Source organism: Bos taurus, chromosome 3, assembly GCF_002263795.3.
Source record: "Bos taurus isolate L1 Dominette 01449 registration number 42190680 breed Hereford chromosome 3, ARS-UCD2.0, whole genome shotgun sequence".
Taxonomy (NCBI): Eukaryota; Metazoa; Chordata; class Mammalia; order Artiodactyla; family Bovidae; genus Bos; species Bos taurus.
Genome location: NC_037330.1, coordinates 8,995,108 through 9,017,024, shown reverse-complemented (window position 1 = coordinate 9,017,024; position 21,917 = coordinate 8,995,108). Strand labels below are relative to the sequence as shown.

At 41.3% G+C, this 21,917-nt stretch overlaps 1 protein-coding gene across 1 annotated transcript in view; it reads right to left on the bottom strand.

The window, feature by feature from the left end:
• Window positions 1–8,387: 8,387 nt before the first annotated feature.
• The window catches only part of SLAMF1 (signaling lymphocytic activation molecule family member 1), a 39,047-nt gene continuing 25,517 nt past the window's right edge, over window positions 8,388–21,917 (bottom strand). Inside the window, exons 5-7 of the mRNA NM_174184.4 lie at window positions 18,301–18,374; window positions 10,656–10,748; window positions 8,388–9,070 (exon numbers count right to left, since the gene is read on the bottom strand). Of these exons, the coding sequence (NP_776609.2) occupies window positions 9,020–9,070; window positions 10,656–10,748; window positions 18,301–18,374 (218 nt within the window). The 3' untranslated portion in view covers window positions 8,388–9,019. The remainder of the gene's footprint in view (window positions 9,071–10,655; window positions 10,749–18,300; window positions 18,375–21,917) is intronic.

Below are 21,917 nucleotides of genomic sequence, written 5' to 3'. Positions count from 1 at the left end.
TGCAGTACTTGGATGCAATCTCAAAAACAACAGAATGATCTCTGTTCATTTCCAAGGCAAACCATTCAGTATTACAGTAATCCAAGTCTATGCCCCAACCAGTAATGCTGAAGAAGCTGAAGTTGAACAGTTCTATGAATACCTACAAGACCTTCTAGAACTAACACCCAAAAAGATGTCCATTTCATTATAGGGGACTGGAATGCGAAAGTAGGAAGTCAAGAAACACCTGGGGTAACAGGAAAATTTGGCCTTGGAGTATGGAATTAAGGAGGGCAAAGGCTAACAGAGTTTTGCAAAGAGGGGTTTAGCAAACACCCTCTTCCAACAACACAAGAGAAGACTCTACACATGGACATCACCAGATGGTCAACACCAAAATCAGACTGATTATATTCTTTGCAGCCAAAAATGGAGAAGCTCTATACAGTCAGCAGAAACAAGACCAGGAGCTGACTGTGGCTCAGATCATGAACTCCTTATTGTCAAATTCAGACTTAAATGGAAGAAAGTAGGGAAAACCAGTAGACCATTCAGCTATGACCTAAATCAAATTCCTTATGATTATAACGTAGAAGTGAGAAATAGATTTAAGGGACTAGATCTGATAGATAGAGTACCTGATGAACTATGGATGGAGGTTCGTGACATTGTACAGAAGACAGGGATCAAGACCATCCCCATGGAAAATAAATGCAAAAAAGAAAAATGGCTGTCTGAGGAGGCCTTACAAATAGCTGTGAAAGGAAGAGAAGTGAAAAGCAAAGGAGAAAAGGAAAGATATAAGCATCTGAATGCAGAGTTCCAAAGAATAGCAAGAAGAGATAAGAAAGCCTTCCTCAGCAATCAATGCAAAGAAATAGAGGAAAACAACAGAAGGGGAAAGACTAGAGATCTCTTCAAGAAAATTAGAAATACCAAGGGAACATTTCATGCAAAGATGGGCTCGATAAAGAACAGAAATGGTAGGGACCTAACAGAAGCAGAAGATATTAAGAAGAGGTGGCAAGAATACACAGAAGAACTGTACAAAAAAGATCTTCATGGCCCAGATAATCATGATGGTGTGATCACTCACCTAGAGGCAGACATCCTGGAATGTGAAGTCAAGTGGGCCTTGGAAAACATCACTACAAACAAAGCTAGTGGAGGTGATGGAATTCTAGTTGAGCTATTTCAAATCCTGGAAGATGATGCTGTGAAAGTGCTGCACTCAATATGCCAGAAAATTTGGAAAACTCAGCAGTGGCCACAGGACTGGAAAAGGGCAGTTTTCATTCCAAAGAACCGCAACGCCAAAGAATGTTCAAACTGCCACACAATTGCACTCGTCTCACATGGTAGTAACGTAATGCTCAAAATTCGTCAAGCCAGGCTTCAGCAATACATGAACCGTGAACTTCCAGATGTTCAAGCTGGTTTTAGAAAAAGCAGAGGAACCAGAGATCAAATTGCCAACATCCGCTGGATCATGGAAAAAGCAAGAGAGTTCCAGAAAAACACCTATTTCTGCTTTATTGACTATGCCAAAGGCTTTGACTGTGTGGATCACAATAAACTGTGGAAAATTCTGAAAGAGATGGGAATACCAGACCACCTGACCTGCCTCTTGAGAAACCTGTATGCAGGTCAGGAAGCAACAGTTCGAACTGGACATGGAACAACAGACTGGTTCCAAATAGGAAAAGGAGTCCATCAAGGCTGTATATTGTCACCCTGCTTATTTAACTTATATGCAGTGTATATCATGAGAAACGCTGGGCTGGAAGAAGCACAAGCTGAAATCTAGATTGCCCAGAGAAATATCAATAACCTCAGATATGTAGATGACACCACCCTTATGGCATAAAGTGAAGAGGAACTAAAAAGCCTCTTGATGAAAGTGAGAGGAGAGTGGAAAAGTTGGCTTAAAGCTCAACATTCAGAAAATGAAGATCATGGCATGTGGTCCCATCACTTCATGGGAAATAGATGGGGAAACAGTGGAAACAGTGTCAGATTTTATTTTGGGGGGCTCCAAAATCACTGCAGATGGTGATTGCTGCCATGAAATTAAAAGACGCTTACTCCTTGGAAGGAAAGTTGTGACCAACCTAGATAGCATATTCAAAAGCAGAGACATTACTTTGCCAACAAAGGTTCGTCTAGTCAAGGCTATGTTTGTCCAGTGGTCATGTATGGATGTGAGAGTTGGACTGTGAAGAAAACTGGGCACCGAAGAATTAATGCTTTTGAACTGTGGTGTTGGAAGACTCTTGAGAGTCCCTTGGACTGCAAGGAGATCCAACCAGTCCATTCTAAAAGAGATCAGTCCTGGGTGTTCTTTGGAAGGACTGATGCTAAAGCTGAAACTCCAGTACTTTGGCCACTTTATGCAAAGAGTTGACTCATTGGAAAAAGACCCTTATGCTGGGAGGGATTGAGGGCAGGAGGAGAAGAGGACGACAGAGGATGAGATGGCTGTATGGCATCACTGACTCTATGCACATGAGTTTGTGTGAACTCTGGGAGTTGGTGATGGACAGGGAGGCCTGGCGTGCTGCAATTCTTGGGGTTGCAAAGAGTCGGATATGACTGAACGACTGAACTGAACTGAACTGAACTGAGAACAATTGCATATATCTAGAGAGGTGAATACTCTTGCCTGGAAAATCCCATGGATGGAGGAGCCTGGTAGGCTGCAGTCCATGGGGTCACTAAGAGTCGGACATGACTGAGCGACTTCACTTTGACTTTTAACTTTCATGCATTGGAGAAGGCAATGGAAACCCACTCCAGTATTCTTGCCTGGAGAATCCCAGGGATGGGGGAGCCTGGTGGGCTGTCATCTTTGGCGTCGCACAGAGTTGGACACGACCGAAGCGACTTAGCAGCAGCAGCAGCAGCAGCAGCAGCAGCAGAGAGGTAAGTATTTACATAATTTATTACCCAGAAATTGCACTCCTTGTACTACCCAGAGAATCACTTACATGAGTGACAAGAGATATAAAAGAATGGGAATAAGGTTGTTTATCATGGCATTATTTATAATAACAGAGAGTTAGAAAAACTTCAATGTCTATCAAAAGGGAATTAGACAGATGAAATGTAGCATGTCTGAAGGATGTAACACTAGACATTATTCAAAAAGATGGAACTAAATCTTCCTGTTTCAGCCTAAAAGGATCTAAAAATCACAACATTGAGTGAGAAAATGAAAATGGAGCTGAGAAACAGAATGAGATGTCTGTATTTATGTAACTCAAAAACAATTCTAGATATCCACATACGATTGCAAACACACACATAAATATATAGAAAATGGTCTAAGAGGGCCCATATTAGATAGATTCTATTCAGGGGCATGAAGGCGGGAAAGAGAACAGGGTCATGGTATGAAGGGGGAAAATAAGAAAAAAATTAAAACAAGATATAAGAGATGCAGTACCTGGACCACTGATGATTATCCACCATGAACTGAGGAATATGCTTGATCATATTCATCCATTTCTGTAGACTTGCATCTAACTTAAAAGCCAAAATGATTGTATATTGCTCCTATCACGGAAGATAACAATTCTTAGTCTACACTGGTATATTTACATCTGAAACAGAGTTCAATTTTGAGCAGCAAATTTTGAGAGCATTGACAAATCAGACTGTGTTCAGGAGACCAGTCAGAACAATGGGAAGGGCATGTCAAAGGCTTGTGTCATGTAACAGGTAATCGAAGAGACAGAGACTTAGATAATAGACTTTTAGGACAAGGAGACCTTTATTTTCATTGTTACTTAAAACTTTTAAACTAAAAGAAGTTTACTCTCCTCACTCCTGAAGTCTGAGATTTGGGCATCTCCTCTGTACTCACTGTACATTCCTTACCCTCTCTGTCATTAGGGTGACTCCAGATTCTAATTTGCCTAGCCATTGCCACAGTATAATTATTAATAGCACTTCCTTTAACTTTCAAGTGGTCCCAGTAGATCAGGCGGTTGTCTACCTATGGCAGTATTTTATTCACTTATTTTAATTTTATTGGAGTATAGTTGGTTTGCATTGTTGGTTTCAGGTGTACAGTGAAGTGATTCAGATATACATATATTTATTCTTTTTTAGATTATTTTCTCATATAGGTTATCACAGAATATTGAGTAGAGTTCCCTGTGCTATACTGTAGGTCCTTGTTGATTATCAATCTTATAAGGTAGTAGTCATACCAAGCTTCCAATTTATCCCTCCTCCTTACAATGTTTCCCTTTTGGTAATCATTAAGTTTGTTTTCAATATTTGTAAGTCTATTTCTATTTTGTAAATAAATTCATTTGCATCTTTTTAAAATATTCAATTCCACTTATGAGTGATATCATATGACATTTGTCTTTCTCTGTCTGACTTACTTAGTATGAAAACCTCTAGGTCCACATTGCGACAAATGGCATTATTTCATTCTTTTTTTATGGCTGAGTAATATTCCACTGTATATATGTACCACAGAGGCTTCCCCAGTGGCTCAGAGGTAAAGAATCCACCTGCAATGCAGGAGATGCGGGTTCAACCCCTGGGTCAGGAAGATCCTCTGGAGAAGGAAATGACAATTCCCTCTAGTATTCTTGCCTGGAAAATCTTGTGGTCAGAGGAACTTGGTGGGCAGCAGTCCATAGCGTTGCAAAGAGTCGGAGTGACTGAGCACACACCCACTGGATGACAATCCCTAACACTTAGTAGAAACTTAATAGCTATTTTTTGTGTGTGTGTTTTTATTAACTTATTTTTGGCTGTGCTGGGTCTTTGTTGCTGCACAGGCTTTCTGTCTAGCTGCGGTGAGCAGGCTCAACTCTCTAGTTGTAGTACATGGGTTTCTCACTGTGGTGGCTTCTCCTGTTGCAGAGCACAGGCTCCAGAGCATGCAGGCTTCAGCAGTCGCAGCACTTGGCTTAGTGGTTGTGGCTCCCAGGCTCTAGAACACAGGTTCAGAAGTTGTGGGATCTTCCCAGACCAGGGATGGAACCATGTCTCCAGAATTGGCAGGCAGGTAGATTCTTTGCCACTGAGCCACCAGGGAAGCCCAAAAACTATTTGTTGAATGAGTATGCCACTGAGTAGAATTAGGAGTTCTGTGAAATAAAGTTTTGCAGTCAACTTTGATTAAAGTCTGTTACAAACCCACATTGGACCTCATTAGCTCTAAGGGAAGGGATCAACTCTCCCTCCAGCATGTAAATGCTGTGAACTGGTGAGAATTTAGCCACAATTTCAGCCAGTCCATGATCACGTCCTTCAAATACTGGCAAAGTGGTGCTGAGGATGCTGGTGTAGGGTGGACTGAATTGCTATATCGCCCTCTAGTGGTTGCTATGTGGAACTCTTCACAGAGTCCTGTCTGGCTACAATCATAGCCTCTAAGTTGCTGTTTCTATAGATCTTCACCCAGACATCGTTCAGATTTGAGGTAGGGTTTGGGCAAAGAGCTCGAATATAGATAACCTTCATAATATTGGTAGATGCGGGCCATTCTTAAGTGACTAGGTGGCCACTCTCAAAATATGATTTTTTTACATTTTATTTTCTTATTGAAGGATAATTGCTTTATAGAGTTTTGCTGTTTTCTGTCAAACCTCAACATGAATCAGCCATAGGTATACATATATCCCCTCCCTTATGAACCTCCCTCCTGTCTCCCGCCCCATCGCACCCCTCTAGGTTGATACAGAACCCCTGTCTGAGTTTCCTGAGCCACACAGCCTTCTTTGCCTTTCCTACTGCTCTTTTCCCCTTGTAGTTAATCTTTAATGTATATAGAAAATACGATTTTTGATAGATCCACTTCTTGGTATATTCATGTATATTTAGTCTATGCAAAGATGACTAGGTGGCCAGTATGTTTCTAGATCAGTTTGGGGGTTCTCAATTTGGGGGTTCTCAGTCAGTAGGAAGATTTTGCCCTGCAAAAATATCTGGTAATGTCAGGAAGCATCTTTGATTGTCATGACCAGGGACAGGGGATGTGCTACTGGCATCTAATGGGCAGAGGCCAGGGATGCTGCTAAACATCATATGATATATAGAACAGCCCACCATGTCAAGCAGTTATCTGGACCAAAATATCAATACTGCTGCTGCAGTTGAGAAACACAGTCTAGATTTGCTCCACAGGGGGAAGCTGAAGAAATTCAGGGAAGGCAATAACTTTGGCAGTGACAAAAATTAATCCTTTAAAAATTGTTGCTTCTCGGTGTGGAGTGTGACTCCTGACCTTTCCCCTAGGAAAAGGACAACCTCGCAGTTCATCAAATCAAATCAGCCACCTTCAGGGCTTTACGACTAGCTATAGAGACACAAGGTCACGAAACCTGTTTTGCCACACTGCTATATCACGTATTCTCTGGGTAACAAAGACAAAAGTACAATTTCTTGGGTGGGCTGTCTGTATTTTACTCTTTCCAGAAGGTAGAAACAAAATCTCGAGGAAGAGAAGTAACTTACTGTAGTCAATGGTTTCACAGTCAGCGGTTTCACAGTCAGCATACGGACTCTTTATCAATCAGATCCTGGTTGTGTGACTAGAGTAAGTGACCTAAGGAAGCTTAAGGTTACGCCCAGTTTATTTCAGAACCCCAGCCCCTTAAAACTGAGAATGGGTCTGTTCCTCCTGAGTTCTCCAGAATTCAGATATGCTCAGTCAAAAGAAAACAGCAGAGAAACTTGGGGAAACCAGATTCTAAAATATCAGTTTAATTTTTTTTTTTTTTTTTTAAGACTGAGGAAAAAGAAAGCTCCAGCTCACCCACAATGTCTTAGGGGAAAACTGGGAAGCAGTAAAAGGGTGATCTGAAGGGTTCTCTGATTTTCGACTTGAATCTGGGACCTGGTGATGTAAAACGTACACTGAATGTTATTTCAAGGGTAGCCAAAAAGATTCCAAGATGCAGCCATTCTCCCAGTGAGTTCACGAGCCTTGGTAAGGGAATTTTGAAGGGATAGCCTTTTCTTTCCCTCATTTGTTTCTGCCCTTCCATCCGGTAGAATTCAGCCACAGGAAAAACCCAACTGCTGGGAACTGAGCTGCTAAAAAGTCTGAGTTATAGTAAACAAGTGATTGCTCATCGCCCTGGGGTTTGCAAATCCTGGTTTTTTGAGTATAGGCAACTGATGAGCTTAAGACTACACAAAAGTGGTATAGTGGGAAGTGTGTGTGTGTCTGTCTGTCTGTGTGCGTGCGTGCGTGTGTGCATGCCCAGCATGGAATCCCAGTCGTTGTGTTTGTGGAAGACCCAGCCACCACTATGAAAGTGGAAAATGCCAGAAGTTCAATTCCCAACCTCCCTTGGAAGTAGAACATGGACGTATGACCTGGGATTGGTCGCTTGATCTTAGCTTCTGATTTAGAAACTAGAGAAGAAAAGATGAAGAATGGACCCTGGAGAAGTCACTTTGGTACAGAAGGTACAACAGCAATTTGGGGTCCAGGTCTAGCTGAGGCAGGGAGGGAGTGGTGGAGTCTGAGTCTAGTGCTGGGAGGACAACAGGAATACAACTGGTAGCCAGTGTTGTCGTCCCTGGGCTGTACTCCTAGCCGCAGCCAAAGTTTCCCCTCTTCTTGCTCATTTTCAAACCATCATCTTACAGAACCTCCCAGTAGTTATTGGGACTAACCAGCATCTTTTTAGGAGATTCCTTTTCTACATAAACAATTCAGTGTCCGTTTCTGTTCATCACAAATTGGAATACACCTGGAATTGGTTCTAAGAAATGAGATGCACTGAACAACAGAACTAAAATGTGAATTGATTGACTAGAGAGGGTAAAGTATAAGGCTATGAGGACCTCAGAGTTTTGAGCTGGGAAGTTAGTGACTCTTGTTATATGGTTGTAAGACTGTTGGCAGTTTCCTTAAGTGTTTGCTGAGGTCATACAAGACCCTATCAGAAAGAAGAAGTGCTGAAATTCAAGAAGGCCTGTCTGAAAGCAGAGAATAGACGGGAAATAGGACTTCACTGGAAGAGGCTCTTTCTGTCTGCAGCCTATAATTTAAACTATGAAGTATTCAATTAGTTGAAACTGTTGGGCCAAAATATGTTAATTTTCTACTTCAGGATAGATTTAGTGGTGAGGAGAGGTATGCAAAGATTAAGACATGTTTGATAGAGACCCTGAAGACATGAGGCCATGGATGTAAAATGGTCTCACAATCAGTTTGCAGTCTTAGTTGAGGCTCCAGGTTCGTTGCTCAATGGAGTAAATAGAGAACTAGGATTTAAAAATCATTTTGGGAAGTGAAAGTCAAGTTCCTTTGTAATAACAAACACTGGCCAATTTTCTTTAAATCTGACTGCCATTTCCACAGAACAGTACTCTTAAGAATCTTAGGTTTTTTTCATTCCGTTATTCAGAGCTCAGAGACCTCAAAATCATGTTTTCAGTTTATTGACTCTTTAGCTTCCAGGTTTTACAAATAAAATACTTTATTAGCTTCTTTGATAGAATAATGTCAGAGTGTTTTACATACAATGAGGAGTTCGTCCTTCACTGTCTATTCAGAGAGAGAAACTGAGGCACAGAGCCTTGATCAAGTCTACTTGGTGATCGGGAGCAGCTCCCAGACTGCGTACAGGCAGCCAAGGTGTAAGCGGTTCCAGACTCCATGGTCAGCTGTCTGAGATAGGTCCTAGATGTCCTGTGCTGGCTTTCTGCCTTTAGCTTTCATCATCAAGTTGCGGCAAGACTTGATGGTTGCCTGAAGGTCCAGACTCACTGGACCAGCATTATCCATTTCATCGGCTACACTCCGGAGATGTAAAGCTGTATCAACTAGCTCTCTGCTCTGAGCCTGGGCCATGTGCAGAGCAGGCTAAGTGCTTGGGAAGCCTCACTTCCGTATCCATTTCACAGGTATATGTGGAAGCAACGTCACCAGGGAGCCGAACCGAGAAGAATGCAGATGTGCAGATGTCACGAAATGCTTGGGATCCGGGACCAAGTTCAGTGTTTATTTTGGCTCTTCTATATTCCTTCGGAAAGTCCTTTCACTAAGTCTGTGATGTCAGCTCTCTGGAAGCGTCACACTGGCATAGACCGTGAAGGAACCTGATTCCTGGGGGAAAAACAGAACAAGTCTGTGAGGGGAGGGACCAGCACTAGGTTTACAGGCTATAAATGGAAAGTGTGATGCTTAGGAAAAGGAAAGGTTCTCAAGAATCAGGAAGCATTGCAACTTGCTCAGCGTCTGTCACAGCTGGGTTTGTCAAGATTGTTTTGCTGTGAATCATTTTTAAAGTCTCTGTTGAGTTTGTTACAATATTGCTTCTGTTATATGTTTTGGTTTTGGGGCCATGAGGCATGTGGGATCTTAGCTCCCCAACCAGGGATCAAATCCACATCCCCTGCATTGGAAGGCAAAGTGCTAACCACAAGACCTCTGAAACTGTAGAGCTAGAGGCAGCACTCAGGTCCGCAGACTGTCTGCCTGCCCACAGATGGGCTACAGTCTCCTTCAAGCATATGCAAGCCATCAGGGAGACTAGGACAACTGACCCAGTCATCTGAGGACAAGCACTCAATTTAGAGCAGCCAAGAAAGTTCTAAATTACCAAGTTTAAAAAAAGGGAAGATCAGTGAGACCTAAAGGGACAAGGAAGAAGCAGTTCAGGTGGGAGAGGGATGGGGAGGAGATGAAGACTGAGAAGAGAATTCTCATAAGGAGAGGAGATTCAAGAGTCAGAGACACAAAGAGACAAGAGTGGGGGAATTCAGGTGGTTTTGCTGCAAAATGTGAATATATGCCAAGTGCTGTGTTTCTTCCCCAAGAAAGCATCATTAAAAATCTACATGATTTTTTAAACCTTTTAAAGTCAGATTTATGTTTTTACTTCCCTTTGGATAGGAGTGTTCTGTAACTAAACCTCAAAATGAAGACAAGGCATCCTTCCAGGCATTGCTGGGTATGTGTACAGTAGGCTTGAGGAAAATAGGTAAAAGTAGGTATTTCTGTGGTCTTTTGATCCTCCATTATCTCCTAAAATGCTTTATTTTATAAAGCCCAACTGGAGCCAAGACTTCAGCACAGAATTTACTTCTGTTCATTTAGTAAAAGGAAGATTTTTTTTCAAGTAAACTTACTCCATTCTGATCTTGCAATGGGATAAAACAGGTGGGCTAGGCGACATATTCTTTACACGTTTGCAGAGCTCTACTCCTAAATATTCTGATAAATAGGGCTGAATGGAAACTAGGCATGGATATTTTTACAAAGCTCCCCTGGCTATATGCAGCTGGACTTGAGAAGTCCTGGACTCAAGATGCAATTCCTGAACTTAAGCATGCATCAGGATCACTTGGAAGGTGTTTTTTAATGTGCAGATGCCTGGTGACCTGTTATAGACATTCTGATTGAGCAGATCTTAGAGAGAAGTTCCCAGAATCTTTATTTTTAAGAAATATCCCAGCTGATTCTGCTGTGGTCCTTAGACAGCTCTCAGAGAAACACCAGTGAAGAGAAAGCGAGCAGGTGAGAAGCCATGAGGGTTTTCCCAGAAGCCCTGCAATCGAGGCTGCAGATGCTCCTTGCTGCCTGCTTGCCAGGACCTGCGTTCTCCATTTCAGCTCCACACAGGTTCCACCCTTTCCCGGCCTCCACCGATTCCCTCTCTACAGAGAGGAAGCACAGAGTGACACCTCACCTGGATGGGCTCTGGGACAGGCTCTGTGGCAGCGACGTAAATGGTGGTGCAGGGGTCCTGTGCTGGCAGGGGGTCAGGTTTCTTCTGAACAGACTACAAGGGAAACAAAGTAAATAAGCCATTAGTTGAGCAGCAAGTTATTTCCCATCTAATTCTCCTCATGGAGAAGCGCAGAGTCAAGACGTTAGGAGCTGAAAAGTTCTTTGGAGTCATTTGGTCCTTTTCAGGTGAAAGTTTTCCCCCAGATCCCCTGGAACTCAACTCCCTGGGCTTTGCTTAAGACTCCTCGAGTGACATCTTAGAGCTTACAGCCTTGTGAGGCAGCCTGACTTACCATTACCACTTCCTAGCTGTGTTAAAAGTCTTCCTCATAGTGAACTGAAATTGGTGTGGCTCTTACATGGATAGTTGATGAGAATGAGACTTACATAGTATTTTAGTCTCACTCATATCACCTACATAGGGCTTCTCTGACACTCAGACTGTAAAGAATCTGCCCCCAATGTAAGAGACCCAAGTTTGACCCCTGGGTTGGGAAGATCCCCTGGAGAAGGGAATGGCAACACACTCCAGTATTCTTGCCTGGGAAATCCCATGAACAGAGGAGCCTGGTGGGCTATAGTCCATGTGGTTGCAAAGAGTCGGACACGACTGAGTGACACACACATAACACACACACACACACACACACACACACACACACATCACTCACAACATGCAGAGGTCCTGCTATTCCTCACTATCATGGCTTCTCATCAGTTCTCTTTCCTATCTAAATATCGAAGTTAATAATAACCATACATATGCAAGTGTTTTAAGTGTACAAAGTTCTTCACATATATCTTCCCATTTGTCTCACAACCACTCTATATGTTAAATACTATTGTTACTCACATTTCATAGATGAAGATGCTAAAGTCCAGAAAGATTTAGTGCTTTCTTTATGGCACATACAAGAAGTATCAAAGCCAGGATTTTAACGTAAAGCACATGTACTTTCCATCATGCTATTCTTCTTTGGTTACCCCAACTTATAATGACCTCTCCTTTACTTAAATTCCTTAGGTACTTAAAGTCTAATTCTCACATTATGGCACTGTATACAAGACACTCTGATATATTTATACATTGCTTCTCCAAACAAACCATCATTTCCTTGACAAATAGCCTATATATATATATATATATATATATTTTTTTTTTTTTTTTGCATTCCCTACAAAGCAGTGCTGGGCCCACAAGAACCTTCAGTCGATGTTTGTTAATGTTACTAAGAATGAATTAAAATCCATGATACCAGGACAAAATCAGTGTAGGTGTCAACTGAGACCACATCTCTCTAAGATGGAGATGACATATCTGATGCCTAGAAAGTCATCCTTTCAACATACATAGCGGCCCTGATGTAGAATAATATTATACTCTCCCTTTCCTGAACATAGAGAAAGACTTAACGATGAAGCCCATGGGTTTTAATGGGAGAACACTTGGAATCTTGTCATCTGATAGAAGAGATAAGAAATTGGAAAAGTTTACTAGAGGAAAGAAGATTCAAGGTGTGACATGATCTTTCTTTTCATATGTCTGATGAATTGCCACGTAGAAGAGGAATTACATTTGTTCTATAAAATACTTTAGCTTTAAACCAAGGTTGGAAGCTTTAGGGTAAGATTTTGGTTCAGTATAATGAAGATCTTTCTAATAGCAAAAGAAAAGAAAGAAAATGTTTGTCCTTCAGTTATGTCCGACTCTCTGCAACCCCGTGCACTGTAGCCCTCCAAGCTTCTCTGTCCATGATATTCTCCAGGCAAGAGTACTGGAGTGGGTTTCCATTCCCTTCTCCAGAGGAGCTTCCTGACCCAGGGATTGAACCCAGGTCTCTTGCATTGCAGGCAGATTCTACCATCTGAGCCACCAGGGAAGTAAGAGGTGCTCAAATGTGGGATGAATTGTCTTGCTGCTGCGGCTAAGTCACTTCAGTCGTGTCCAACTCTGTGCAACCCCATAGACGAGAGCCCACTAGGCTCCCCCATCCCTGGGATTCTCAAGGCAAGAACACTGGAGTGGGTTGCCATTTCCTTCTCCAATGCATGAAAGTGAAACGTGAAAGTGAAGTCACTTAGTCGTGTCCGACTCTTAGCGACCCCATGGACTGTAGCCCTCCAGGCTCCTCCATCCATGTGATTTTCCAGGCAAGAGTACTGGAGAGAGGCAGTGAATTACCCACTACTGGAAGTGGTTGGGGTACGGCAGGAATTCTCACACTTTAATGTGCATAAGAATTTCCTAAGGATCTTGTTAGAAGTTTGGTTCTATTTCAGAAGATCTGAGGTGGGAACTTTCTGCATTTCTAATTAGGTCCCAGGTAATGCTTTTAGTAAAAGATTGTTTTAGTAAAAATGAGCTAGCCAGCACTTTGGAAGTAATGTTGTAGAAGATAATTCAAGCAGTAACTGGGTGAAATTAAAGAAGATCTAAATAAAGGAAAGGACATAACATTTTGTGAATTTAAAATTCAGTATTAAAACATACATGATCTTCTCAAGTCGATCACTGCAGTTCTAATTAAAATTCCAGCAAAATTTTAAGGGTCTTGAAAATTGAATCTAAAATATATAGATGAAAATTCAAAGGACTAACATGAGTTTGAGTGAACTTCGGGAGATGGTGATGGACAGGGAGGCCTGGCGTGCTGCGATTCATGGGGTCGCAAAGAGTCGGACACGACTGACCGACTGAACTGAACTGAACTGAAAAATGGCCAAGAACTTGAAGGAGAACAAGTGAAAAGAAAGAAAGTGTTAGTCACTCAGTCGTGTCTGACTCTGCAACCTCACAAACTGTAGCTCGCCAGGCTCTTCTGTCCATAGGATTCTCTGGGCAAGAATACTGGAGTGGGTTGCCATTCCCTTCTCCAGGGGATCTTCTTGACCCAGGGATGGAACCTGGCTCTCCTGCATTGCAGGTAGGTTCTTTACCATGTGAACCACAGATTTATAATGAATCTGTAAGCACAGGTTTGTAAAGACAGTATGGTACTGGTACAAGTGTAAATAACTAGAACAGTGGAGCAGAATAGAGAACTTCAAAATAGATCCACACATATACGGACCCTTGATTTATAATGATGTGGCACTGCAGTGGGTCAAGAACAGTCTTTTAAATATAGTCAATAAGATATACATATGGAAAAATATAAAACAACCCATCTCATACCATACTCAGAAAATCATTTTCAGATACATAACAGACATAACTTTAAAAGATAAACCACACTGTTTGTAGAAGACTGTAGAAGAATATCTTCTAATATTCTTAACTGGAATATCTTCAAAATTTCTTAACCAGAATACAAAAAGTTTTATCTACAAAGGAAGAGATTACTAAATTGTTCTATGGAAAAATTGAGAATATTCCTTTATCAAAATGTATCTGAGAAATTTCAGAGGCAAACCATAAGATGGGTGAAGGTATCTGCTAACATACAACTGCCAAAAAGCCAAAAATATTTAAGTATCTTATGATAATCCCACCCCGAATAGACTGAGACTCAAAGGAAAAATGGGTAAGGGATTTAACAGCCACTTTAAGAAAGAGGATATTAATACGGCAATAAACAATATGAAAAATTGTTCAATTGCTTAATAATTAGTGGAATGCAAAATAAAACTATAAAAAGGTATCCAGCAGAATGACTAAAATTTAAAAGGCTAATAAATAAGAAAGACTTCTTAAGTGAACAATGCAAAGAAATAGAGGAAAGCAATAGAATGGGAAAGACTAGAAGTCTCTTTAAGGAAACTGGAGATATCAAGGAAACATTTCATGAAAGGATGGGCACAAGAGAGGGCAGAAATGCCAAGGACTTAACAGAGACTAAGAAGAGGTGGCAAGAATACACAGAATTATACAAAAGAAGTCTTAATGACTTGGATAATTATGATGGTGTGGTCACTCACCCAGAGCCAGGCATCCTGGAGTGTGAAGTCAAGTGGGCCTTAGGAAACACTACTATGAACAGAGTTAGTGGAGGTGATGGAATTCCAGGTGAGCTCTTTCAAATCCTAAAAAGTGATGCTGTTAAACTGCTGCACTCAATACATCAGCAAATTTGGAAAACTCAGCAGTGGTCACAGAACTGGAAAAGGTCAGTTTTCATTCCAATCCCAAAGAAAGGCAATGCCAAAGAATGTTCAAATTACCACACAGTTGCACTCATTTCATATGCTAGCAAGGTGAAACCTGCTAGAGAATGTCCAGATGTACAAGCTGGGTTTAGAAAGGCAGAAGAACTAGAGATCAAATTGCCAACACTAGAGAAAGCAAGGGGATTCCAGAAAAGCATCTACTTCTGCTTCACTGATGATGTTAGAGCCTTTGACAATGTGAATCACAACAAACTGTGGAAAATTCTTAAAGAGATGGGAATACCAGACTACCTTATCTGTCTGCTGAGAAACCTGTATGCAGATCAAGAAGCAACAGTTAGAACTGGACATGGAACAATGGACTGGCTCCAAATTGGGAAAGGAGTACATCAAAGCTATATATTGTCACCCTACTTATTTAACTTATATGCAGAGTACATCATGAGAAATGCTGAGCTAGATGAATCACAAGCTGGAATCAAGATTGCTAGGAGAAATATGAACAACCTCAGATATGCAGATAGCAACACTCTAATGGCAGAAAGAGAAGAGGAACTAAAGAGCCTCTTGATGAAGGTGAAAGAGAAGAGTGAAAAAAGCTGGCTTAAAACTCAACATTCAAAAAGCTAAGATCATGGCATCCAGGCCCATCACTTCATGGCAAATAGTAGGGAAAAGTGGAAACAGTGACAGATTTTATTTTCTTAGGCTCCAAAATCACTGCAGATGGTGACTGCAGCCATGAAATTAAAAGACACTCGCTCCGTGGAAGGAAAGCTATGACAAACCTAGACAATGTATTAAAAAGCAGAGACATCACTTTGCCAACAAAGGTCCATATAGTCAAAGCTATGGTTTTTCCATGTATGGATGAGAGAGTTGGACTATAAAGAAGGCTGAGCACTAAAGAATTCATGCTTTTAAATTGTGGTGCCAGAGAAGACTCTTGAGAGTTTCTTGGGCTGCAAAGAATCAAACCAGTCAATCCTAAAGGAAATCAATCCTGAATATTCATTGGAAGGACTGATGCTGAAGCTGAAGCTCCAATACTTTGGCCAACTAATGCAAAGAGCCAACTCATTGGAAAAGACCCTGATGCTGGGAAAAACTGAAGGCAAAAGGAGAAGGGGGTGCAGAGGATAAGATGGTTAGATAGCATCACTGACTCAGTGGACATGAATTTCAACAAACACCAGGATATAGCAAAGGACAAGGAAGCCTGGCATGCTATAGTCCATGGTATTGCAAAGTGTCAGACACAGCTTAGTGACTGAACAACACCGCCATCAAGTTTTGATTAGAATGTATAACAGCTGAAACTCTGGTATACAGGTGCAAAAAAGTAAATTGATATGCATATTTTGAAATACAGCTTGGCCTTGTCTAGTCAATTTGAAGACATGTATACTGTATGACTTAGCAATTCTACGTCTAGACACATCCCCCCCAAAATATGTACACATATCTACCAAGAAGCACACATACGAATACGAATAGCTGTAGTTTTCATAATCCCTCAGACTAGAAATAAAGTAAATGTCCATCAATAGTTCATTGGAAAAATAAACTCTAGTATATGCATATATCGATATACCATAAAGCAATGACTATGAATGCATTGTATCTAAGCTCAAAGACATGGATGCATCTTATTAAGGTAATATTAAGCAAAAGCAACCAGACATAGGAGGAAAAATACTGTAGGATTCCATTTTTATAAAGTCAAAAAAAAGAGTAAACTTTATTTCTAGGAAGTAAGGATAAGGAATCTTTGAGGAGGAGAGAGAAGAGAGTGATTAGGAGACATACAAGAGGGTCTTCTAGGGGTCCGGATGATGTTCTGTTCCTTGATCTAGGGGTTAGTTTTATGGTCCTAAAAGACTCAACACTGAGAGATATAATTTCTCCTCAAATATAATAGATGTGCCGATTCAGTGCAATCCTAATAGGACTTTTCCTCTTTTTGTGATGCTTGAGAAGCTGATTCTAAAATACATATGAAAGTAGAAAGGGACAAGGATAGTCAAAACTCTTGAAGGAAAACAAGATGAGAAGGCTTTATTGGATATGAAGATAGGATACCTCATTGAGGTGACATTTACAGATTGTGCACTGTCTAGTATGCATGTTATGCTGTTAATCACTCAGTTGTGTCTGACTCTTTGCGACCCCATGGACTGTAACCTGCCAGGCTCATCTGTCCATGAAATTCTCCAGGCAAGAATGCTGGAGTGGGTTGACATTTCCCCCTCCCAGAGATCTTCTGAACCCGGGGATTGAACCCAGGTCTCCTGCATTGCAGGCAGATTCTTTACCATCTGAGCCACCAGGGAGTAAAAAGAGATGCTAACAACATGGGATCGAATAGATAGGGAAGGCACTGTGGTAAACTTGAACCTGATTACCTAAAAGTATAAATGCAAAAGAGGTTCTCTTGGGACTCATATATTTAAATGGAGTTTGGTTCTCAATGGTAGTCATGGCCTGTGAAACAAATCCTCCAGGCCTCTAGGGGACAGCAGAAAGAAGATTTTTGTCCAAGAGTTAATCTCTGGCTTACAGAAATGCATTTACTGTCATCTGATGCAATTTCCCAAGGTGTTAATCAAAACTGTATTTACCTTCACATCTTTTACTCAAGAATTTGCCTTCCCCTATAGCCTAAAGGTCAGATTCTGGCCTATACATCACTTAGAATTGCTTTCAGTTCTGAAAAACTATAATATCTTCATCAGTTCAGTTCAGCCACTCAGTTGTGTCCTTCTTTTTGCAACCCCATGCCCTGCATCACGTGAGGCTTCCCTGTCCCTCACCAACTCCCAGAGATGTACTATCTTCATATTTAACCATTATCCTTTAGCCACCCTCTTACTTCTAACATATCTGCTCCTCAACTTTATCTTGACTCTTTTTTAAAATCCAGCTCTTCCATTTCAATCCAACCATCACTCCATCACAGTTCTGCTTTCATCTCCTGCCTACATACCCTCTTCCATCTCACCAACCACTCTCTAGGCAGAATCCTCAAGATCCTCCTTCTTTATCTCTTTGATGTTTGCAAACTCTTAAACTTGGATCAAACCAACATGGCACACAATAGCCTTTCTCAACCATTCCCTCTCTCTTTAAGCTGCATCCTTTTCCTTAGAGAAGGAAAGAGTTTGATAACATGGAACTGTAAACTCCTAAAATGCCAGAGAGGGAAGGAGCCATACATTACATGTTTCTAGTGTCCTCATTTTTTTCCTATGAAGAAACAGATGGCTAGAAAAGTACCCAGTGTTTCCCACATTTCAAATAATAAATCATCCCATCTGACACTGAAGTTTAATGCCCTTTTAGAGAGCTCTTGTTCTTGCCTTCTGCTTTCCAAATTTCTTCTGCCTCATAACTCATGTACAACAACAAATGTCAGGCATGCAAAGTGAACTGACTGGCCAGGGAGTCCATGGGAAACATGACAGGTCCACCCCAGACAAAGAAAGTATAGAACTTACACCTGATGTCTGGACTTGGGCATAGATAGTAAGGCTTTTTGCTTCCGTTGTTGGCTGGTAATTGTCTGTTTTACCTGGGGAAAAGAAACCATAATTGTTATGTCTCTCTCTCTGGTTTCCAGCATGAACTCTGCTCAGACTTCTCTGGTCTTTGCACCTTGATGCATACCACCTACCCCAGGAGTACCATAGAGAAAAGCATCGAGTCCCAAATCCCGTGCACATTTGTCCTATGGCATTAGGTTAGTCACTTGATCTCTCTGGGCCTAATGTCCTTATCTGTAAAATGAAATGGAAATACCTGCCTCTCAGGGCTGTTGTGATGATTACATGACATATTACCTGTAAAGTGTATAGGACGGTGCCTGGCACATAGTGTTACATGTAATTGTTAAGTGTAATTGATATGCCATTTGATTAATTTGATCTCTCTATTGTTTGATGTGCATATCTAGTCTCCTATTAGAATTTCAAGTTTTTTAAGGGTATGGAAAGTTATTTATACCTCTTTTGTATTCTTCAGTTCATAGAGGTTCATTCACAGCTTTCTCAACTCCTAGTTTCTGGGGAACAGGTAGATGTGTAGTGGGAGGGGTGTAAGAGGGATGATCGGCCAGGGACTATTTGGAATAAAGCCGCCATGTCATTCTAATGCCTACCATCTTTTTTTTTCCCCCCCTCAAAGTCCAGGGTCTCTGAAAATTAATATGCTGCAGAACATTTAAATTTTTAAATAGTTTTAAACTTTTTTCTTTTTAAATCTATAGAAATAATTCATTGCTACAAAAACTTAAATAGTAGAGAGCAAAAAGTACTTCCTCCTTCCTCCTTCCTCCTTCACTCAGTAACCAGTATGATTTCATTCTCAGAAGTAATAGTTTTCAACAGTTTGATGTATCTCTTCCAGATGAACTCTGTACAATAGAACTTCATCTTTGATGATGGAAATATTCCCTGTCAGCAATTTAAGTAGCCGCAAGTCTCACGTGACTACTGAGCACTTGAGCTGAGGCTAATGCAACTGAGGAATTGAACCTTCAGTTCAACTCAGTTCAATTTTAAATTGCTTTCAGTACTATTAAAAAGAATATACATAAATGCATAATTTAATCACTGTGCTGTGCAGCAGAAATTAACACAACATTATAAATCAACTATACTTCAAATTTTTTTTTAAAACAATTGCATTTAATTCTAATTAATTTAAATTTAAATAGCCACATGTGGCTGGTGACCACCAGTGTGGTTCTGGACACTTGTATAGACTTTTTTAATGCAAATATGGTCATTCCATACACACTTCTCTGTAACACGACCTTCTCCCTTACCATATATTGAGGACATTTTCCTTGCTAAGGCAGTAGATCAATCTCATTCTTTCTGATGTTTCATGGTATTCCTTGCATGCATCATGTAGCAGTGAGAATGATGGAGGGAAAAAACAGAAGCAAGGATGCCTGTTTTGGGGACTATTGCAAAGTCCAAGCAAAAGCAATGGGGCTTAACACAGAGGAAATCACAGTCTTCAGGGTAGACTTATTTTAACACCAGTTAATTTATTCTCTTAAAAAACTAGACATGTCTCTGAGGAAATAGCACTTAGGAGAGGTATATTTTTATTTGGAAGGAAAAGGCCTTGTGTGTATGTTCGCGATAAAGGTGGTGGAACGTGCTGCTTGAGGGTGTGACCCTTGGGGAGGAAATGATGGGCAGCCCCAGGAGAAGCTCAGAGAATTCAAAGAAACCAAAATATGGTTTTCCTGTGTGGGTGTGGGCATGGAGTGCTTACCTTCCTGGTGGTTGCAACTTCTCTTTTTTGGTCTGAGTGGATAATTGGCTGAGGAGTGTGCATATATTTGGATACGGGAATGGAGAATAGAGGTTGGAGTGATCAGAGGAGATAACAGAAGGATTGCAAGTTAGTTCTGTGAAATACATCCTTTCAGTTCAAATCTGGAGTGTCTGCACAGTTATAACCCTCACTCAGCACTATCCTTGGTGTTGTAGGGGAGCAGAGACGGTACAGAATAAATTCTGGCCCTTAAGGACTTGCAGTCTTTCAGGTCAGCTCAAGCTGAAAATTACAATAGAGGGGACAGTCTTAAACGGTCAGAGGATGCAAAAGGCTGTATGTTGCTTCTCAAAAAGACTGCTGGATCAAGATAATTCAGTCTCATGCATTTTTCCCTCAATGCAGGGACAAGTTTTCATGAGCCAGCTCAACTCTAGTCACTGAGACCTTAAGATCTAATGAAAAAGTTCTTGGCCTTAGAATTGGGGCATCTACCTTCTAGTCCTCAGTGGTTGTGTGGCATTAGATAACGCATGTCATCTCAATGGATCTCTTCTACCATCACTGTAAAATAAAGCAGTGGACTGTCTACTATTCTTTTTCTTTTTTTAATTTCATTTTATTTTTAAACTTTACAATATTGTATTGGTTTTGCCAAACATCGAAATGAATCCACCACAGGTATACTTGTGTTCCCCATCCTGAACCCTCCTCCCTCCTCCCTCCCCATACCATCCCTCTGGGTCGTCCCAGTGCACCAGCCCCAAGCATCCAGTATCGTGCATCGAACCTGGACTGGCGTTAAGTTGTCTCATGCTACCCTAACCTCAAGTATTGATACTTTAAATCCGCTCTCTGTGCCCGTCCCAGAGCCTTCCAGTGCTGCCCTCTGCTGGCAACAGGATTTAAATAGTAATGCCTGGAGAATCCCAGGGACAGCGGAGCCTGGTGGGCTGCAGTCTTTGGGGTCGCACAGAGTTGGACACGACTGAAGCGACTTAGCAGCAGCAGCAGCCTGCGTTAAACACTGTTTATTTGTGTATGTTATGTATCGATGCATCTATTTATCCATCATCCATCACTTATCAGTGCTTTCTGGTATTGACTCTTGAATCCCCACAAAAACGCCATGAAGTATGTATTATTATCCCCATTTTGCAGAGGAGAAGTTAGATTATCTGTTTGATCACAGAACTCATAAGTGGCAAAGTTTGCATTTGAAGGCTAAAATCTCTGTTCTTACCCAATGTACCTCCCGAGCCCGGAATTTCCAGAGAGTCCATTTGAAAAGCTTCACATGGACTGCATTCTGGAAATGACGCTGGTAGAAGTTGCCAATAAAATCTCTTGAACAAAGTCTTATGGGGTTACGATAATTGAGCATAGGTTTTAACCACAGATTTAAAGCAAGATTTTTGCGTGTTCCTGGCTTACAAAGAACACACAGTGATCAGAAACAAGGATGGGTATGTGTGTTGGGAAAAGTGATAGAGAATTATTGCGGGGTGGGGAGTACTAGTCCCTTCAGAGGCAACCACGTGATAGCAGCATGTAGCGGAGGAAAGAGTGTGGGTTAGGATCCCAGAGCCTTCGCCAGCAGGGTTAATGCAGATACGTTAATCTCAGTTTTCTCGTTGCTAGTATTTCAGTGCTGCTTCATCGTCTTAGCCAACAGTGGCTACCCTGCCTCATCCCCATAAGCTTTCATCGTGATGTCTGTCTGAATCGCCCCACCCCCTCCCAGTTCCTCCCCAGCTACCTCTTAGATGGAGGAAATGAGACAATGTAGGTGGCCTGCTATGACCTAGATTATTTAATATAAGCA